The sequence below is a fragment of the Cydia amplana genome, chromosome 19 (genome assembly GCF_948474715.1).
Source record: "Cydia amplana chromosome 19, ilCydAmpl1.1, whole genome shotgun sequence".
In the NCBI taxonomy this organism is placed as follows: Eukaryota; Metazoa; Arthropoda; class Insecta; order Lepidoptera; family Tortricidae; genus Cydia; species Cydia amplana.
The window spans coordinates 8,491,170-8,514,554 of NC_086087.1; the positions used below are offsets into that span (position 1 = coordinate 8,491,170).

A 23,385-nucleotide genomic window follows, 5' to 3' on the forward strand; every position below is an offset into this window, starting at 1 on the left:
AAACTACTTAAATGCAAGATATTTTAATGCGATAAGAATTCTGAATCCCGGATCATCAGATCATTGCCGGAGAGTCGCACCTACAAGTTCCATAAAGAAAATACACAAGTTCTAGGGTTCTTCCTTTTTCTTCAAGAGCAGTCGTCCCAAAATAAGCAAATCAGCGTTTTGCGGAAGCTTCGCTACTAATATGTAGCGTTCATAGGATAATATTTCACTTTACAAAATATTTATTAAGTAGGCATTATTTATTGTGCAGAGTAGGTATAAGGGCTTATTGGAGCCACACGGTAGCCGGGAACTTGCAAAAATCGAATTTCTGAAATTGCGGGCATTTTTCTCTGTCACTCTAAGTACGCCTTCATAAGAGGAAAAGAGAAAAATCCTCGCAATTTGCGAATTTCGGTTTTGGCGGTAGCCCCTCTGATATCGGGCACGATGACTCTTAATTGCAAGCATCGTTCGCCGGGTTTGTATTTTTTTAGGTAAACACGGCATGGAAAGTAGGTCTAACATGGTTTAACTAAATTAAAAACCATCTTGATTACCTTAATAATATTTTAACAAAAAGCTATTGGTTGAAAATTGAAATAATGTCCTACTTCGGTTCCCATTCGCAAGTGCCCGGCGACCGGGTGGACCTAACAAGCCATGCGAGCCATCGTTAAACCACTTATGTACTAAATCACCAGTATCCGCAATACCCTTTGAACAGTCGCGCAAATAATGCCGGTCGGGGACCTCATTATTCGTAAACGTAATACTATCTGTTGTGATTCATGGCTAAATTGGAATGCTACATATGCTCAATTGTGTCGAAGTCTAGTCAAAGGTTGGGACCTAATAAGTATAGCGGTCAAAGAATTAAAAATTACCAAACAGTCTAATCATTATTAAGTATAAGTAATAATTTTATTAATAAACAATCCAATCGCAATTACCATAAGTCAGCCTGGACCTACCTAAGTACCTAGTCTTAGTATTAAGTCTGACGGTTACATTATTAAACGAGGAAAAAGTTCGTTCGTCGATTGTTTTTCATATCTTTTTATTAATTAGCCTTCTGAATGCCGATAATTGATAACGAAACATGTGTATCACATGCAAAGATATGAAATAAGTCCTTAACAATCATGCCTGCTGGAGTGTGTACCTACGTATTACGTTTTAGAGACGAATTAAGAGCAGATTAGATTTGGATTTACGTATCGCATGTTAATTATTCTGATAAACTTTAAATTACCATTTATCAGTTAAGGTACCTACGTTAGAAGAGGCCATTATTCTTAACAACGAGGATGTATTTTAATTTTCCAAAAATCCAACGTAAACGTTTCATGGTCAAGACAATTAACGACATTTTCATTTATTTACGTCACCCTAGGCCCGTAAGTCACTCACTTCCTGGCCAAGGGAAGACGTAAAACTTTAGACAAACTACGGGCGCTAATTCGTTAAGCCCCAGATCGCACATTTATGGCCCTCACCTTCGGTTCGGGCCACAAACGCCTGCGATCTGGAGCATTCAAGAATTCACCTCCCTAGGTATGTAATGTACTATTATGTTGTACCGCGGGGTCCGCGGGGAGCACCAAACTGGCGATAATCAATTGTCAAACGCTACGGTGGAGTCAAAAGCACGCTTTGGTAACCGAACCGTGATACTCGTATACTGAAAGGGAATGTGCACATTCATTCATGTATAGGTATACCTACCTTATTTAAGGATAACTTAAAATGTAAATGCATTTTTACTCGATTTTGCTCATAATATATAATCATTAAATATATTTTGCGTTAAGAGGAATTGTTAAATAAAACGAAGTTGTTATTATCTTTAAATATCTAAACATTTATTTCATATGTAACAACTAATTCTAAGACATAAAAACATTGATCTAAAATATTCAATACATATGTACCTAGAGATCCAATAAGTGTATGTAGTTAATTCCGAATAGCAAATAAATGTACATACAGAAATAATGATAAATTAAAATATGTATATGACAGACATAGAAATTCTAAGAAAATAAAATAGTGCAAAATGTGGCTGTCACAAATTTGTCAAATAAAGTAGATGGCGCTGTACTAATTAAATTTATCAGGTAAAGTAATGAGCTAGCTCAATTACTAATTTTAGACTATGCAGTTACGACAAATCGTATGTCGTTGTACAGTGGCGTCTATTACAGCTATCAAAATAGTAACTACAATATTTCGCACTACTTTACTCCTTTGTCTATGAAATATGGTAGTTTTGTTAGTTCGTTTCTTGCTCAATTATTTAGATTTTTTTTCTAGAATAGTGTCTGTAAATCTTATTGTTTAATTTAGTAATTGAGACAAACAATTCAGACCAGCAACATATCTAACATTCACATTTAATGAAAGTATTAAAGTAAGTTCTCTTTGAGTAAAGATGACAAAGTTAGCGAGGTATACAATGTTTTTTAGAAATAAATACGTTAACAATATAAACTCTAAAAAACAAATCTCAAAGAAATATGTAAAAATCCGTTGGTTCTATTGTGTTATTGTTTAGAATCCAGAGGGCAATAATACTTACTTAGAAATTAATAAAAGCATTATACATACATATCAAAAGCTATTATTATTATATTTCATGATTTGGTCCAAGTGCTCGAATATTACATTATTCATAGGTATTCTTATATTTCTTATACTTTATTTTCGACTTTAGGTACGGGTAGTTATGCTCACATTATGTAACTCTTTCACGGCGCGCGTTTTAATAAAACCGTAGCGTATTTAAACCGGTACGTTGAGAAATCTTCGCATTAGTTTTCTGCAAAGATCCATTGATGATGTTAACTCCAAGATAACTTTGTGGTTCGAATTTGACAGCTAATGTAAATGGCGCTGCACGACTCCATACATTATTCAATCAGTCTGTAGGGCTAAGATGGCCGGCTCTTTATCATTTGTCACCATGGCTGTCACGTTCCAACAAATATGTAAGCGCGAAAGTGACGCATGGCATCACAAGTGATAAAAATGCGACCATGATAGCTGGTCAGGTTGCCAGAAGTTGATGTTCGACAATTCCGCCATCTTGAGCTGTCAAACTCGAGCGCACTATTTTATCTGAGACTTTAAGATGTGTATTTGGTTTTATCGCGTCTTGCACACAGAAAAATTATGATTCGATAGCGCGCTTTTTATAGATAAATGCATTCCATTATAGCCATCGTTGCTTTTAATTTATTTATGATGCTAATTAGAATGCTACAAATATGAATCGTTAATCGACCGATAAAAATGGAATTAATGCTCGAATATAACACAAAAGCATCTACTGTGAACACGAAGGCACTTGAAATCTTAATTAGTATATAATAAAATTCATTAACATTTATTATTTAGCTTTAATACTAATTAACTAACATTAGTTCAAATAAAAAATAATTCGATAAATAAATCGCAGGTTAGTATCACTTCAATTTAATTTAAAGTAAAGGGCGAAATACAGACAAAATAATACAAAAGGAATTTAACCTTTTATGATATATGTATATATTGTATTAATATGTATACTACAGTCAGCAGCAGAAGTAGCTAAGCGGGCCAGGTGTTCAAAATGATCTTGACGCGACTTCATTGTTAAGAGAATAGAAGCGTGTCAAGGTAATTTTGAACACCTCGCCGAAAATTATACTGCAGAAAATTGTATGTATATTATAAACTCAAATGCAATCATATTTGACTGAGATTGGGCATTTGGATGCCCTTAGCACAAAACTTGTTAATTTACTTAACAATTCACATGTAAAGGCCTATCACTTAACTAAAGAGATTGGCAAAGTTGCGCGGTTCTCGTCTGGAAGAAGCTTAGTTTTAAGTTTTAGTCTATAGGTCGTTTTTTTTAGCATTAGAAAAAAGGTAAACAATCTTGATGTGTCTTTTAATTGAAAAACACGTTTTAAAAATAAGTCACGGCAAATATGTAACAGTTATGAATCTAATACGATTATTTATATTCTTCTGCTTTCGTAAGTAATAGTTACTGATTTTTAAAAGGCGTTTTTCAATAAAAAGTCATGTCAAGATCGCTTACCTTCTTTGTAATGCTAAAAAAACGAACTATAGTTAAAGTGTTTTTTTTTTTAACTTAGTGATTACTAATTAAAGTTGGTGCTTGAAAAAATGATTAGTGAGGGCAAATTATTTGCACGCAGTCAAGACTTCAACCAGTCCATAGTTAACCATAACTTTTTACCAAACACCTCAATTAAGTGGTAGGCCTAAACTACATATATTTATTTCATTTTGACTGGAACCGTCAATTCGTTATTTAAGTAATACATTATAATTAATTTATATTATAAGCCGACATTTTTGTTCGCATCTACTTTACACAATTAACAAAAATCTATCTCCGCTACGTGTAATTTATTTAAGTATCATTTGCAATAATTCTGAAATATTTCATATTAGAATTAAACAATACTTAAACACAACAAATAATTGTAAATCGGCCATTTCTACATAATGTAGAAATATGTAAAATATAAATTTTAAATACCTATAATCCACATCCTGCCCAAAAGTTGATAAGTTAAATAAAATAAGCAATTATCAACATTAATAAGGAACTTGATGGTACAGTCAGCAGCATACGTTGCTAAGCGGGTGAGGTGTTCAAAATTACCTTGACACGCTCTTATTCTCTTAACAATAAAGTCGCGTCAAGATCATTATGAACACGTGGCCCGCTTAGCAACTTCTGCTGCTGACTGTTTGAGTAGATTGTTACTTACTTATTTATTGTTTAAAAATTTTGAAATCAAACATACAGCCCGCCTGATGGTAAGCGATTATCTTAGCCAATGGACGCCCTCCAAGGGGTGACACACAAACACACATGTACACCCTTGCTAATAAAAAAAAATACATAATGGTATGTTATTTTTCTCAAAAATGGACGGCAAAGTCGACGTTGCCGGTTAAAAAATTGGTCGCGAAGTGCGTAGTTTATGGTCAGTCAAAAAATTAAAAAGTTAAAAACATTGCAGTCTCGATTTCGGGACTGCAATGTTGCATACAAATTCCATTATTTAACCAGTTCCAAACTTTTTAAAAGTTGAAATGGCCATATCAAATGAAGGCATAGGTCCCTTAAACAGCCAAACAGATGATCAGCACTTATTATTATAAAGCCTGTAACAGACTATCGCACCGCACCGCGATCTTGGAGCGTCGCACTCATAAGTGAGAGCGACGCTCCAAGGTCGCGGTGCGGTGCGATATTCTGTTACAGGCTTAATGTTGGTACCGCGACTATTTAGGTGTCTCAAATAGGTTGGCATATTTTCAGCACAACTTCTTTTTTTTTAAGGCGGCAAGCAAATCTTTTTAATGGTTTTACCTTTTTCTGTGAAAATTTGAACGTTGCTTCTGTAAAATATTTCTATTTCTTGCACCATTTTTGAGAAAAGCACTATATATGACTCGGCTGGAAGGCTACTTGCTGGCTTCGGATTCAATTAAACGGACTCCCAAGGTCGTCCGTTTAAAACGAATCCTCAGCCTGCAAGTAGCTACTTCCGAACCTCGACAATAATGTACTATTAATTCACAATGACCTTTCATTGTTAATTACGAGACTGCAAGTAAAATAAAGGGATAAATGGACAAAATGCAAATTGGATTCTTACGTGGTCTAAAAATATTACTAATATGTAGGTATTTTTTCTTCATTTCAACGTTTAATTCATTACCTTTTTAAAATTTTATCAAAAGAAACTATAAGGACGTGCGTATTTCTAGCATAAGTTAATGAAAGAAACTTGTAAATACTTGACTTGACAATAATTATTTTTCCAAAAGTTTCAAGAACCAGAGAGCAAAAAGGTTATACCAGGGGCCAAATTTTGTGCAAGAGACTTCCGCTAATATTATTAGTTACAAGTTGCTTTGCAATCGGCCCCTGAGTACTTTGTCATTAAATGTATAAATTGTAGCAGTTCTAGGGCAATCTAGCGAGTATATTTTACGCAACTTTTAACTCTTTGGTAGTATAGCAGTTTTAGAAAAGGCATCGTTGCGTTGATTGGTGTTAAGGTGTTTTACACTAAAGTGGGCAAGCCGACCATATCAGTAGCAAAATCCTAAAGACGGAGTGATTTATCTTTTTTAGGGTTCCGTATTCAACTAGGAATTTTTAAACTTTGCCTTATGTGACGGACGGGCAAATACGGAACCCCAAACGCCGATTTCCGCCATCTAAACCGGGGATGTTGCGAATATCCGCATCACTGACAATCCAACCTCTAGACTGAGCTTAGGCCAATTCTTTCATGAAACCGATGCTGCCAAAAATACGGGGGTGCGGGGGGACGAGGTGAGCGAATCCCGTGCCGTGATTGGTCCGTTCAAAGACACGGACCAATCACGGCACGGGAATGACTCGAAGATGGAGTAACGCTACCGTATGTGTGGCAGAGGGGGTAGCGCGACTATGCTATGTCTAGAGGTTGGATTGTCTGTGATCCGCATCCGCAACCGCGGAACTTCCGCATTATTTTCAACATCCGCATCCGCATAAAATCGATGCGGAGTTTAATGCAGATGCGGATGTGGAACAGGTCAGTACAGGAACGTCTTAGCATCGGCGTAAGTGACGACTGCTAGGTAATTTAGTAATTAGTCAGAAAAACCTATTAGAAATGAGCAGTCAAGTGTGAGTGGGACTTAATGTACGGAACCCTTGGAACGCGAGTCCGACTCGCACTTGGCCGGTTTTTTGAAATAAAAATTACTAAAATGTAATTTGACGTTTTTATGTATCTATCTTGACATCCGCATCCGTGGATGTGAGCCTTTAAAAATCCGCATCCGCATCCGCGGCTGTCAAAAAATCGGCATCCGCAACATCCCTGATCTAAACATTCTAAACAAGGATAAGGATTAATTAATGTCTACGTTTATTTTGTTACTGATATAGTCCACCGGTCTGACAATTTTTATTAGACCAATGGGCGTATGATGATAATATTATTCGTCCCATTCTGGCACCACTTGGTAGATAGAGACGGATTGATTCTGCTAAATAGCGTTACCTGTGACATCGTTTAGGAGTACGGTGTTCGCGGGTTCACGTTGATCATCTCGGTGGTGCTGGAAATAAAAACATCGTTATATTTGAAGCTTATGTAATTATAAAACCATAGAAGACGAGGTATCATGATACGAACACACTTATTCAGCTATTATATTGTTGTTATTCAGTTGTAAGCTGTATAATTTGTCCCCAAACCTTATATATAACGTCTGTAACGGCGCTGTTCAGCTACCTTATTCAGCTTACAGTACGGCAAGCTCTATTATTCAAACAATATTCAGCTGCCTTGTGTTGCTTGCGCAATGTACGATCGCAAACATTGTTGTACATCGATGGACCTTATGACTTTTGTAATAAGGTCCACCAATGTCTTGTTTTTACTTTTGGGGTACCAACTAAACTAAGCTATAGCTACGCTTCAGAATAGAAACTACAGCGACAGCTTTCCTATTACCAAAGATTTATTGATTGTATTAGATGAGTAAAGTCTACACGAGATGGCGCTGTACGGCTCAGTACATTATGCAGTAACTCTGGTAGTCAAAAAATTACGTTTAACGAAACAGTGACCACAAAATACTGCACAGTACAGCGCAATCTGTTTCGGCTGTCAAACTAGGTGGCACGTTTTTTCTTAGGTCCACTTGCACCATTCACTAACCCGGAGTTAACCTGAACCTGCAGTTACCATGGTTACCAGTACAATTTGACACTGGGTTAGCGGTTTAACCGCTGAACCCCGGGTTAGTGGGATGGTGCAAGTGAGCCTTACAGGTAACGCGACGGCAGGAGCGATAACCATAGTTTGGAGCGAGACACAGCGATCGGACCTTTCGTTCCCACCTATGGTTGTCGCTGCCGCCGTCGCAAGTCGCTCAATGTCGTGGCCGAGCCGTAAAGGTGGAGGTTCGCACCGCGACGGAGACAGAAGACCGCGACCGTCACTTGACGATAGGCAACATATAAGCGACAGTTCGCGAGCGAGACAGAGACAGAAGACAGAAAAGGTCGCTAGTCTCTGTCGCGGCGCGAACCTCCACCTTAAGGCCGCGTTACCTCTTTATTACAATCACAATCAGTAACTCTTTCCTTTTACTACGGCTAGTTGTGTATATAAGACCAGATTTAGACGATGCGAGAATTCGCATGCGAGTTTCATTACATTGCGGGTTTTGATTGGTCGGTTGAATTGGACGTAACCAACAGTCCGCAATGTAACTAAAATCGCATACGAGTTCGCGCGCCGACTAAATCAGCCCTAATACTTACAGGCAAGTCGGTTGGCTATCGGTGACTTCGAGGAGCAAGGAATCGGGAGGAGGACCTATGATGCTGGAGTAGGAAAGGTTATAAGCGGAATTATACAGGGTTAGAACATTAAGGGGTTAGAGGGTTTAAGGGATAAGTGGAATATAGAAGTTTAGGGTTGTTTAATCTTTCAAAATCCTGCTGTGCTATATTGCGTCACAAGAAAAAAAAATACTTTAAAAAACGAAAATTCAATATTAGTTTGTTTTGTAGTATAAGTAAAATTTTAGAGAGCAACAGGATTTCAAAAGGTTAAGGGTTTTTAACGGGCTCCTAGCCTAGTCGCTATCCCCTTGCCCTGCCTAACAGCCTAGAAGGGCCCGGGTTCGAATACCGGTAATGGTGTGTATGACGAGCAGCACGATGCCCAGCAGCAGGCACAGCGTGCCCACCACGATGTAGGCCACGCCCAGGAACGGGTTCTCACCGCCGAGCTGCATTAGATCTTATCTCAAAGACGTAAGGTGCACTATTGGTCAGTGGTTACCTCTTGGAGCACCGCACGTGTATGACGAGCAGCACGATGCCCAGCAGCAGGCACAGCGTGCCCACCACGATGTAGGCCACGCCCAGGAACGGGTTCTCACCGCCGAGCAGCATTAGATCTTATCTCAAAGACGTAAGGTGCACTATTGGTCAGTGGTTACCTCTTGGAGCACCGCACGTGTATGACGAGCAGCACGATGCCCAGCAGCAGGCACAGCGTGCCCACCACGATGTAGGCCACGCCCCGGAACGGGTTCTCACCGCCGAGCAGCATTAAACCCTATCTCAAAGACGTAAGGTGCACTATTGGTCAGTGGTTACCTCTTGGAGCACCGCACGTGTATGACGAGCAGCACGATGCCCAGCAGCAGGCACAGCGTGCCCACCACGATGTAGGCCACGCCCAGGAACGGGTTCTCGCCGCCGAGCAGCATTATACCCTATCTCAAAGACGTAAGGTTCACTTTTGGTCAGTGGTTACCTCTTGGAGCACCGCACGTGTATGACGAGCAGCACGATGCCCAGCAGCAGGCACAGCGTGCCCACCACGATGTAGGCCACGCCCAGGAACGGGTTCTCGCCGCCGAGCAGCATTATACCCTATCTCAAAGACGTAAGGTTCACTTTTGGTCAGTGGTTACCTCTTGGAGCACCGCACGTGTATGACGAGCAGCACGATGCCCAGCAGCAGGCACAGCGTGCCCACCACGATGTAGGCCACGCCCAGGAACGGGTTCTTGCCGCCGAGTAGTGACGTGGTCGAGATTACGAACGACTTCGTCCCGTCGAACTCGATCACCGGGTATTCTGCGAGAAACGACTTTATGTGTTACAAGGTAGGGTCGATAACATTTGATACAGTAGTTACAATAAACAGCGCCGCACCGGACGCCTTTTACAAGCTGCAGCAAGTTTACATTCCTTTGACTTAAGGCTGACGAACAGATTACCGCTTGCGGATTTAAGACCTTAAGCCCATGTAATAAGGTTGATACTCGACTGTATTCGACTTTGAGAGTATAGAGCCCCTTGACGAGGCCGGTGGCGAAGCCCTGCTCGTCGTGCTTGACGCGCCGGTACAGCTTGCGGAATTAAGACCTTAAGCCTATGCAATAAGGTTGATACTCACTGTAGTCGACTTTGAGAGTATAGAGCCCCTTGACGAGGCCTGTGGCGAAGCCCTGCTCGTCGTGCTTGACGCGCCGGTACAGCTTGCGGAATTAAGACCTTAAGCCTATGTAATAAGGTTGAAACTCACTATATTCGACTTTGAGAGTATAGAGTCCCTTGACGAGGCCGGTGGCGAAGCCCTGCTCGTCGTGCTTGACGCGCCGGTACAGCTTGCGGAACGTGGGCAGCGCCGCCGTGCGCATCCACACGATTAAGTCCTCGTTCTGAAAACGACCTTAATACTTCAGTCTCACAGTTCACTATAACCAGATTATTTATACAGCTGTTGGAAAACTACATTCATATGTTCATATCAATTGGTTAAGAAAGACCTCGGCAGGACTCACTGAAAACAGTATACATATACAATCTTAAAACTACATGATGAATATTTCTACTAGCTATCGAAATCTGGTACATCTGCGATAAAATAGAGATTGTACAGGCTATCAAAGCGTTAGGTTCAATGTATACAGGTGTTTTTACAACCCTTAGCCACATTTTACGACGTAAACATATATAACATAAATAATTTTTTACGGGACCAACGCGAAAAACTCACAAAAAAAACTGTTTCATACTTACATGCAACTTAATACAATGCGAGGTTAATATAAGGCTTACCTTTATAAGGTAGAGGTTATATATTTCCCACCTGATTTTAAACTTTATTCCAAAGTGATTGGGTTCACTTTTGCATAACTCCTGTAACCCTTATGCCTTATGGGTTAAGGCTGATCGGATGTCGATGTATGCTCGTTTCGTCGCGAAATACGCACCTGGAAACCGTTGTTATTGTCGTCTTCCAAATCCAGCTCCCAGATGTTCTTGGCCCAGTTAGCCGGCTTGCTGAAGTTGGCAAACGCTGCAAATATAATTATTGATTAGTATAAATAAACAAACACAATGGCGTAGCTAGGCGTGGGCGAAGTTGGCCGTCGCCCACGGCCTCGAGCCCCTATGGGAGCCTCGCGCGAGGCCCCTTCGGGCACAGTGAAAGAAAAGGGCCTCGCAGATGCAATTTCGCCCACGGCTAGATTAGTTCACGCTACGCCACTGAACAAACAGTCGCATTTGCGTATCATTCGCTTTTCTAGTCGCCTAGGGCTATCGTAGAGTTAATCTCAAATCTATTAAGCGAATTTTAGAGATTAACCCCCTTATTTATAAAACCTTACGAGCTAGAATTATTTAAATATATTTTCTCCCTTTCTTACAAACACATAAGTCAAAATGACAGATAAAAACAAACGATTCATAGCTCATTCAGGCCTGTAATAACGCCATTAATCTTTGGTTGACAGAAAATGTCGATTCTTGATATCTCAATTGAGAGCTTGATCACTGTTTTTAACTTGACTTTCGCCAGTGATCGTAAAGAATTTGCGTAAAAACATAAAAAGAGCGCGCTCCCGCAATAAAAAGAAAATTGTATAAATTAAAATGTTGAGAAGAATATCTGACCAGTCTTGAGGTCTCCGGAGGGGTTGCGGAACTTGATGGTCTTGTCGGAGTCCCACGCGATGCCGGTGCGGCTCACGGGCACGGTGCGGCCCAGCTCTTCCGACCACACCGTCAGCGTGTCTGGACAAAATATAACCAAAATTATCTTTTTACTAACTATAATAATAAAATAATAAGATGATAAATAAATAAAGAGAAAAATAAATAATAATGTGAGCCTATATACGTCCCACTGCTGGGCACAGGCCTCCTCTCATGCGCGAGAGGGCTTGGGCTATAGTCCCCACGCTAGCCCAATGCGGATTGGGGACTAACTAAATTAAACAAATATTTTATAAACAATTTATCTAGTCAGACATACATTTAGCAGCAGAAGTTGCTAAGGGGGCGAGGTGTTCAAAATTACCTTGACACGGCCTTATTCGCTTAACAATAAAGTCGCGTCAAGAACATTTTGAACACCTTCAGCAACTTCTGCTGCTGACTGTACCTAAACGCAAATTAAACGTAAAATATACCCACGAACCCTTAACAAATTCCTAGAACATAGCAATATCATGTGCCGGTCGCATGAATATCTGTGAATTTACGCGAAAAACCGGCACGGCTTGAAAAGCCACGATTGTAGTGACTGAATTCTCTTTGATTGTACCTAGCTGAAAATGTACATAATCGTTCGCAAATTTCGTTCTTCACGGTTCGCGTGTGAATGTGAATGACACGGAAGAGCCCAAGCGAGTCTAGCGTGATTAACAGGGTTATTCTGGTCACACGCAAGCCGAGCTGTACACGATCCTTATAATTAAGTACTCTCAGTGAAATCAGTCAATGGTCATTAAAGGCACAGTATAGTGAGTGCGAAAGAGAACTGGTCATAGGCGCCATGCATTAGGGGAGGACAACGTGACACTTCGCTGCCAAACATCGGTTTAGTTCAAACTGGATCAGGCATGAGGGGTGGGGGGAAATGACTGAACGGATAGTCTTATGTATCTTTCAGTAGGAGTAGCAGCGAAAGCGCTATTATTGTTTGTCCTTGTCACAGTCTCACTTTTTTTTATTCCCCACCGTAAGTTAGTATGGATTATGGTGGGCAACGAATAAATTCGACCAATCATAGCTTCGCATTGCGTATGTTTTGCCCCTAACAGACGCACGCGTATACCACATCTATTATAATCCTACCATCTATGGTTTAGCTTGACAAATAGATAGTGGGAATTCTTTACCTAAAGTGCCATTCAATAGAACTTGCTAACTATGTAAACAAACCGCCATACTGAAATTGACACTGAATGTCAATTTACTAGTAACTTTTGTTTACATAGTTAGCAAGTTCTATTGAATGACACTTTACGTAGGTATTATCTATTCTGTTGAACTATGCGTTAAAGAAATTAAGATATCTTACTCGATTATGCAGATGAGTTTTTTTTTTTTAATCAATTTAATATAAAATGTTATACTTATAATAGTTACCGTTGAACAAGGAGTTGGCAATAGCTCCGCAGGGCGCCACGGGTATCTTCCTGGCGTTGGGCGTGTTCGGGTCCTGGGTGACGTAGGCGAAGGGCTCGCAGTCCGAAGATGGCGTCAGCGACAGCCGCCCCAGCAGCTGGTTGTCGTCTCTGCAACAGGGTGCCCGTTGTCACAGTACAAGAACAGTAGTGAATCTTCATAGAAATGTGCCGCTGCCGGCTTGAATGTGTGCGTGCGCGCCGGGCGCCGTGTACGCACGCGCTGTCACGCACACATTCGCATAAAATACGGGGGAATACGGTGGCGGCAGTGTGGGCCGTACCGCGATTGTGATCGTGCGCATTCGAATACGCTCGCATTTGCCTGCTCTTACCGGCCTTAATTTATACCTCATTTATGAATTGATAGAACATTTCATTATATTATATAAATAGAAACCTTGTGCTACTCATAATACGCAAATAATATTTAACTAAAAATAAAAGTGACAACCCTAAGCGCCAACGCAAGAGTAGGTAAATAACTTGCCGAGCGGCCTTAGATTCACTACTGTTCTTAGTGTACTGTGCCGTTGTTTCCCATAAAGTTTTAAGTCATTATGTATTGTTTGTCATACGTGGGCCATACTGAAAGTTTCTGGATTCTGATATATGAGACGACTTACTTTTTCTAAGTGGCCAGTCCAGGAACTTTCAGTATGCCCTAAGTATTAACATTAGTCATAAAACTGAAACCGTTAACATTTCAGTATTTTCGTTAGGCTATCCTATAGATAGGTTAGGTTTGTTTTATGGCAATCCTGAAAAGTGACGCGTTTCTGAACCAAATGAATTATGACTAACGAAAATTCGGGCAAACAATACATTATGGCTTAAAACTATTTGGGAAACAATAGAGACCCTCTGTAACATTATAATATAACACAGTCATAGCCAAATAACACTAGACTGCACTAGACCCTACCACAGAATAAATAGTACCTATACGGCTATACTCTCTAACAAGATTCACTCTCTAACAAAACGCGTCTATTACGACTGATATGACCGCTAGGTGGCGCAAGCGCGAGCAGGCGTCAGTTCTGTAGCGGTACGCGGCAACTACTATGGCTAAACACCAAAATTGGTGCGGGCCGCACGTACTTGTAGCGACGCGACGAAATCGCGGAGTGAGCCACGCCTGACCCTACTCATAGTGTAGTGTTCCTGCCGGTGAGTAAGGTTGCCAGAGCTTAACGAGGGTGTAGAGTGTTAAGGTTGGCAACGCGCATGTAACACCTCTGGATTTGCAGTCGTCCATAAGCAACGGGACTGCTTACCATCAGGCGGACCGTATGCTTGTTTACCACCGCCGTAGTATTAAAAAAATACAATCTTAAACTGTGGGATTCAACAGCCCAACAACTAACTATGAACTTCTGCCTTGATTTTGAACCCCCGGCAGGCGTGGCTCACTCCGCGATTTCGTCGCGTCGCAACAAGTACCTACTAACATCCGTCCGGTGGCTAGCCATAGGCCGCGCGTGGCGCTTGCGCCACCTAGCGATAATATCTGTCGTAATCGTAACAGACGAGTTAATCTTCTGTACCTATTACTATTATTTATTCTGTGCCCCCGGGCTGATGAAGAAAGAGTGGAATTATAAGTTTCACATATGTATGTCTGCCTGTGACATCCGTATATTTATATTTTATTTGAAGTAGTCCACACCACTGTTTTTAATTTGGAATATTTTCATAATCACGTTACATTGGCAAATTTTATATCAGCTCTGAATCACAAGCTGTTTTGATCCGTATAAGAGAAAAAAGTGTCCTTAGTATTTTCGGGTTATTCCCACTAGTTACCACCAAGTGGTTACCAGTGGTAACTACTGGGAATTTTTTTCCCACCTTTCACCACTGGTAACTACTGGGAAAAATTATTCCCAGTAGTTACCACCAAAATTTTGTTAGAGTTAAATACCAATAAAAACAGTATAAAAATAGTATAAAAATTAATAAATTTGATGAATGCCATATTTTTGATTCAATATAACTCTAAGTACCTGAATCAGGGGGGTGTCACTCCGCAGTTTAGGTACATTTGGCCGGCGCGCCCATCGGACAGGCGTATGGTAGTGGGCTGCCGCTCGGCGTGCACGATAGTCGTGTCACGTGGCGCTCGCGCAAAATTGAAAATACACAATGGCTTCGAAACTTACTTCCGTGAGAATCAGACATACTATCTCCGGATAAAAAATGTATGTTTACATAATCAACGTTTGTAATTCCTACATATTTATCTTAAAAATAATAAATCAGTGGGTATAAAGTCTATTTTTTTATTCGGTAGACTAAAATGACATTTCATAGTATGAAATCATGAAATGACACTTGATGTTCATACTATGAAATGTAATTTTAGTCTACCGAATATAGACTAGGTATAAAAACTTGTCAAGTGATAACCCCGTGCCCGACACTCACAGCTCGGTCATAAAACTGCGGCGCGCAAAGGAGATTCACGGTTCGTGCGCGGTTTTAAGTTTAAATTTTGCTTGCAGGCGGCGATATAGGTGTAATTTTATACCTAAATCTGACTTTTGTGAAGGAGTGAATTTTCTGTACGGTAGTACTATTAGTTATTCTGTGCCTGAATAAAGAAATACTTTGATTTGACAGATGTGTTAAATAATAAGTTGAGAGAAAAAAAATACAATGTTCGATTTCAAATGGTGTCCTTGAAGAGCTGGAAACTGTTATCATGTCACCTTAATACTTATTAGGCAATATGTAAATATTTCAACCTTCAACTTAATATTCCAAATGTTCACCTTGATTTAACATATCGACGATGGTTCTGGTAATAGTTGCTAAGCCCATAGTAGAAATAGACGTCTCCCTTGAAGTCCTCAGTGAGATTGAAGGAGATTGAACATGTGCATTCTGACATAGTCTTGTTTTGTATATAGGTGGCGCATGTTGTGTTGCTTTCATCACCTTCTCTAATGCAATATGTGTAGTCTATTACATGCTCTTTGACCTGAAAAAAAATTCCATAGGTATTTTTAGACAAACAATTTTAAAAGGTTACAGGGTCATTTACGTCAGCTAGAATGAAAATAGATATTATATGGCTTGTTATTTTTAAAAATCACATCACCCTCCTTAGCACAAGTACGTCACGACAGGATCTTGCACGTTAGATAGGCCATCCATCTCTTTTAAAATTTATATAGATGGAAAAAGACGGGTAAACTAAATCGCGAGCGAGGTACTGTCGCGGCACACTCGTGGTGGTGGCAAAAGTACGTTTACTGAGGCACCAAAAATATTATAACCAAATTGGTTTAAAAAGTACACATTATATTGATAGTTTCAGCACTGATCAACCTAGCCCAAAACTAAGCAAAGCCTGTACTATGGGTACTAGGCGACCATATACATATGTACTTATATAGAATAGATAAATACATAGATAAGATCCATAACTCGGGAACAGATATTTGTAATAAACACACAAATAGATACCCTTACTGGGATTAATTTAATGATAATGTTAATGTTCTTTTTATTTATTTATTGCTTTATTTATTCAATGACGTTTAATTACAATTCAAATAAATGTTCACCACAAAATTTCTTCCGGACTTATGGATGTTCTCTATGTACTTAAGTACTAGCGAACTTAGTACGTAAGTACGTACTTGAATCAGTCTATCTATTTAAAAAAATCCGCATCTAAATCCGTTGCATAGTTTTAAAGATCTAAGCATACCTGGGACAGACAGACAGCGGGAAGCAACTCTGTTTTATACTATGTAATGATTTATCTATATCTTTCTATTATACATATTGATATTTATAATTGTCTAGTACCCACAAAGCAAGCCTTATTGAGCTTATGGTGGGGCTAGATTCGCTAGATTGATTTGTATAAGATTGTCCCGTAATATAATTTATTTATTTATACATTATTTCAGTACAATATCACTACTACTTGCTAATGATAACTTTTTTTTATTTATTGCTAAGAAACAAAAAAACACTTATAACTACTACAGAACTTCCTTAATGGTTACTGGATATACAGGCAATATTAGTCGTCATAACATAACTGTCTGCCTGCTTATTAAATAATTAGTTATTTAAACAATTTTTTACATACAATTTTTACTAATACTTTATGTATGCTACTAATACTTTACATCATTGAAAAATTGACACTGAAACTTCATATTAGCAAGAATTCGATTAATGGCTCCAGTACAATTTAAATGTCAGATATGTGACCATGAAAACAATTTGCATACTTAATTTGTATAAATCTGCAATGCATGTATTTATTTACGTTAATTTAGGAATGGCTTTCGTAATCGAGCCCCTTTCAAGGACATATAAACACTACTATAAACATACTATTTGTGACACTTACCTCATCTGAGAAGTATAGGAGCCCAATCCCAACTGGAATAAATGCAATCCCAATCACGAAAAACGTTGGTAGAACAGTTCCGGCAGTAAGTATGGGCTGCCAAGCAGGCAGTCGCTGCTGCTTAAATGCAGATTCTGTAAGATAGCGTAGTCAGAAGTCTTTAAAACTAATAATCGATAAGACACGAAAGGTTTAGGTGTGTCTACAACTCACCTGCGGGCCGCCGAGACTTCACATTTTGATCCGATGTCTCACTAGAAGCCATAATTAACACTTGTTTATTATTTTATAATATATGTCTGATTTTACAATAGATAAATGCCAGAAATTAAGCTTATAGCATAGGCTAGCATAAGTGAAGGAAAACTCGGAATGACAGATGAACGTCTGACGGCATGCAAAACGTCACATTAATGTTGCCAGGGATTTGTCGAGGATACCAGTGTCACGGTCACGTTTTGGGCTCTACAAACAAGACGTGCGATTTTCGATAAATAAGGAAGGCTATTTTATAGATGGCTCTCTTCGCCAGACATAATTATAGTAGTAGATCTAAATAGTTATTTGTTTTACAAGGGGGCAAAGTTGTTGATTAACCGCTAGTGCTAATATTGAACCACGAGCGTAGCGAGTGGTTCGAAAAATGGAATCTTGAGCGTTGCGAGGGTTTCAAAGCACGAGGGTTAAACAAAATTTGCCCCCAAGTGAACACAAAATTTTTCACCACACCAACCCAAAGCAAATATTAAATGTAAAATATCAAACCAAATCAAATCCAAATGAATGTTATTAAATATTTATCATCCAAAATCATCATTTAAAAGTAAATTCTACCAGCAAACATAAGAAAACAACTCAATATTTGCATGTGATTACTTTGCCTCACATGTGAATAAAATGCAACTTTGCTATCAGTTTTTAAAGTGCAAAGTAAGCCTTTCCCAGCTGGTGTGGTGAAAATAATTTTACGGAAACCGTATATATGATATGAATCAAAACCTTTATACTATTTCTCGTTTGGTTGATCTAAAACCATGAGGCAAGGAGCAATTAATGCCGTTTATAAACTTACTAGCGACCCGCCCCGGCTTCGCACGGGTAGTTCAACCAACTTAAACAAAGCCTTTACAAATTATACACCGCTCTATTTAGGTGAAAACGGCATGAAAATCCGTTCAGTAGTTTTTGAGTTTATCGCGAACATACTGACACGCGGCAGGGGATTTTATTTTATAATATGTATTGATTTCGAGTTGGTAAACTAATAGCTATGAGGATAACAGTTTTTGCCTCAATCTTTTCGTTAAGGGATCGGAATTAATTAAACTATAGCTGGTCAAACAAATGTTGTCAGTAAAAAAAGGCGCGAAATTCAAATTCTCTATGGGACGATATCCCTTCGCGCCTATATTTTTCAATGCCGCCTTTTTCTACTGACAAGATCTGCTTGACCAGCTATATTTACAAGGGTAAGTTTGCACCAACCCACCGGGCAGTGATGAGGGGCTACCGCGAACCACGTACGACGTGTTGCATTGCATCTCTGTCGCACTTGTAATTTCGTAAGTGTGACAGGGAGGCAACACGTCGAACGTGGTTCGCGGTAGGCCTTCAGTACCTAAAAATTTAATACTCTAACCTTATTAAACGCCCACCTACCTATACAATAAACATTTTTCATTTTTATTTCGCAATTTTACTTCAAGTATTAAATAAAAAAGTATTTGGTATCATGTTGTTTATTTAAAAAAATATATTGATATAAATTAGGTTAATCAAAATAAAAACAGTAGTTACAATTCAATTTTACAAACTAGGAGATAGAGTTGGACCAAGCCTCCAAACCAACTCTACACAGACTTTGCAAGGACAGAGCCATACAGAGCTTTGCAGGTATGTGTATGTGTAGGTATGTATCATTATAAACTTAAATATGGAATTTATAATGGCACCATTACACTTTGTCACATCAAAGTCGGTGATGAGTTGGCATCAGGCGGATTCTATTCATATTCATATCATACTCGCTACGCTCGTGGTTCAATTTTGGAATCTTTCGCTTGCTCGGGTATCGGGGTAAACAACTTTGCCCCCTTGTAAAACAAATAACTACAGATTATTAAATTGTACAACGGGACTTAATCGCGTAGGTATCGAAGTTTTAAGATTTACCTCCGACGTTTCGAGAACGGCGTTGTCACCGTGATCTTGGAGAAGACTCAAGTCTTCTTGTACAATTTAATAATGAGTAAAAATCGTGAAAATTTAATTTAATTTCTACTACTTATTTTATGTCGCACTATAAACAAGTATGTGGTCTTAGTGAGTATATTAGGTATCTATTTTTGAATAACCTGTATGTTTTTCGGTTTGTACGTTAATACATGTGAGGTAGTTTGGTCAGAATAACACAATCCATACTAATATTATAAATGCGAAAGTGTGTCTGTCTGTCTGTCTGTTACCTCTTCACGCTTAAACCGCTGAACCGATTTAGTTGAAATTTGGTATGGAGATAGTTTGAGTCCCGGGGAAGGACATAGGGTAGTTTTTATCCCAAAAATCTTCCTTTAAGGGGGTGAAAAGGGGGGTGGAAGTTTGTATGGGGAATCGTTAAAAAGCAGATAGGGTAAAAATAAGCTATCCAAATTACTAACTCCACGCAGACGAAGTCGCGGGCAAAAGCTAGTTAGGTAATAAAATACAGAAGTACTATAGCGTTTCCATTTAAGGACACGCAAACCCTACTTTAGGAATTACGTTTTACATCAGTCGGTGTTTTTGTTCAAATAGATTTTATGCCAAACACATAGTAAGCAGTTATAAAAAAACCGCAGGGTGCTTAGCCAAGATGCCAATTGCTTACGCTCCGTAGCGAACGAAACGCCAATGTCTCTGTCGCAATAATATGGAGTGATAGAGAGAAGCTCCCGTATCTTTCGCCCCGGAGCGAACGATGGTCATCTTGGCTACGCACCCTGATCTCGAGACACTTTCGACTGAAGCATTTTCAAGGGTTATTAGATAAGCCTTTTTCATGACACTGGTGAGAACGATAGACATAAAGTAGATAGTACCTATACAGGGTGACCTTAGACATTGGACAAACCCTGAAATCCCACGTAGATTAACTTCTCAGGATTTCTCTAACGTTAATATTATTTTAATTAGAACAAACGATACATAAAATAATTTTGCAAACAGAAGTTATTTGCAAAAGTCGACAACAAAAAGAAACATACTGTATTGTTGTTTCCCTCTCCCTCTTAGAAGCAAGTGGACCTTAAATGTAACATTTACAAATATAAATAGAAAAATAAAAAAGAAATACTTACTTACCTAAAGTGCAGTCTATATCTGGCCACGTGATTTGATTAAATCAAAGTATAAGGTAGGTATACAATCAAGCTTAATGTATTATGTGACTAAATACTAGTAAATACTTCAAAGGTTTACTCCGCAACGTCACAGTCATCTTCATATACAGCAGTGGCGGCGCGTCAAACATATCCATAGGCAAGCCGGGGCTAACTTGGCTTACATTTTTCCTTTACAACTCTGCTCAAACGTCCAAAAACAGGCAAGCCGGTGGGAATCGGCTTTTATGGACGCGCCGCCACTGATTGTTACACCACACGGGATTGTTACGCCATTTAGGGTCCTAGCTAAATTGGTTCTTCCGTACTTACGCTATGGAATGTCCAATTTAGCTAAAACCCTAAATGGCGTGACTGTACGTCTCATCGCTCAACCCAACTTGGATGATTTTGGGGTCGTGATCCTGGCTGTAAAAGTGTGAAAAGATGGTACTAAAAATGTTACCTATTGGGACCAATCACAAAACAGTGAAAAAAAGCGGCCAAGTCCGAGTCGGACTCGCCCATGACACCGCGACAAACCTGCAGGAACTTCTGGACATGTGGACACGAGCACTTGAAAAGCACGGCCTGAGGGTTAGTTAGTAGGAGTAAGACGGAATACCTGAAATGTCCTTTCAGCAGAACTAACATACCGGAATCCATCTGTATTGGAGACGCGCCTGTCCCATCTGTAGAAAGATTTAAGTACCTAGGCTCATACTTACACCCGATGCAAATGTCGATGCTGACGTGGCACACAGAATAAACGTCGCATGGCAAAAATGGCGATCGCTTACAGGTGTATTGTGCGACCCACGTATCCCAATAAAAACAAAGGGACAAGTTTATAAAACGGCAGTCCGTCCCGCGCTACTTTATGGATCTGAATGCTGGACAACAAAGAAAATTCATGAGCAAAAGGTACATACCAACGAGATGAAGATGCTCAGGTGGGCGGGAGGTGTAACCCGGCTAGACAAAATCCGTAATGAATATGTACGCGGTAGCTTCAAGGTTGCACCAATCGCAGACAAACTTACTGAAAACCGCCTTCGTTGGTATGGCCACGTTAAACGACGGGAAAACGATCACGTAGTACAAGTAGCCCTCAATCTACCAGAGGCCGCAAGAGGCAGCGGCCGACCGCCATACTAGCGGCCGACCGCCATGTCTGGTGGACTAATATACAGTGTGTAAGTCTAATACGGGCAATAAATTAAACCAGATATAGAATTTACCCGTCTTATCATTAATTAAAATGTTTTTTTAAGTTACACTTAATTATGACCCCGTGATTAATTTTTTCCACATGTACCGAGCAGCAATGTACTGCAAACATTAAGAAACAGAAGATGACATGACATTACTAGATACGAGCTTTTTATAGTAACTGCCAACAAGCGTTGACAGTTACTTTAAAAAGCTCGTATCCCGCAACGTGTGTGGTGTATTACATTGCGGGCCGAATTATTTTGTATGGTTATAATTTTCAATGCATTTCTAAGTAAAATCTATCTCAATATACTTTTTAGGTCCTATGCTAACCACCGTTTAAATATTCGCCCGTATTGGATTTACACACTGTAGAAAGAGACCTCAAGAAAGCCCAGGTGCCCCAACAGACAACCCAAGATCGTAGGACTTGGCGCAGGACAGTGAGGAGACCCGACCCCAAATAATGGGACCAGGAGAGGAAGAAGAAGACTCTCTTATTTTAGAAGTTACAGGGGGGGGGACACATTTTACCACTTTGGAAGTGTCTCTCGCGCAAACTATTCAGTTTAGAAAAAAATGATATTAGAAACCTCAATATCATTTTTGAAGACCTATCCATAGATACCCCACACGGGTATGATGAAAAAAAAAATTGAGTTTCAGTTCTAAGTATGGGGAATCCCAAAAAAAAATTTTTTTTTTCTATGTTTGTGTGAAAATCTTAATGCGGTTCACAGAATACATCTACTTACCAAGTTTCAACAGTATAGGTCTTATAGTCTCGGAATAAAGTGGCTGTGACATACGGACGGACAGACAGACAGACAGACAGACATGACGAATCAATAAGGGTTCCGTTTTTTGCCATTTGGCTACGGAACCCTAAAAATCTAATATACACCTTGAGGGCACGAAATGGACGAAACGTGTGGGGCCCAGAGGGCCTATTGTGAACCACGTTCGACGTGTTGCCTCTCTCTGTCTTGGCCCAGCACGGTCGCATTTTTATCACCTGTCACCATGCGAAAGTGACAGGCGATAAAAATGGAACCATGCTGCCACCGCAGAACACAATGCCGAATATGCCCTTAATTAACGGATCCCCACTACTTGACGATGCTCAATTATACCTAAATCTACATAAAGAGTGAGATAAAAATTGTTTCATCCTATCTTATTCTACATTAAGTTACAACTCTCATATTACGTACAGTAAACTACAGAGTTATGTGACCCCCCCCCCCCCCCAACCCCCTGTACAGGAATTTGTTTACCGGGTGGAAGGGGGGAGCACTATAAACTCTGCAACTTACTGCACAAATAATAGTATATGATCCTTATACAATATAGTAATATCGTCATTATAATGACATATATAAAGAAAATTCAAAAACCCTATGTCAA

General features: G+C 39.6%; 1 protein-coding gene across 1 annotated transcript; it reads right to left on the minus strand.

Moving 5' to 3' along the window:
* Positions 1 to 9,500: 9,500 nt before the first annotated feature.
* LOC134656770 (cell cycle control protein 50A-like) lies at positions 9,501 to 17,773 on the minus strand. Its single transcript, XM_063512295.1, has 8 exons — positions 17,621 to 17,773; positions 17,408 to 17,541; positions 15,807 to 16,015; positions 12,992 to 13,140; positions 11,513 to 11,632; positions 10,828 to 10,913; positions 10,137 to 10,272; positions 9,501 to 9,685 (listed from the first exon to the last, which is right to left on the minus strand). Exons 1-8 carry the CDS (start codon positions 17,670 to 17,672, stop codon positions 9,516 to 9,518), a joined length of 1,056 nt encoding a protein of 351 aa, XP_063368365.1. The 5' UTR covers positions 17,673 to 17,773; the 3' UTR covers positions 9,501 to 9,515.
* Positions 17,774 to 23,385: the final 5,612 nt, after the last annotated feature.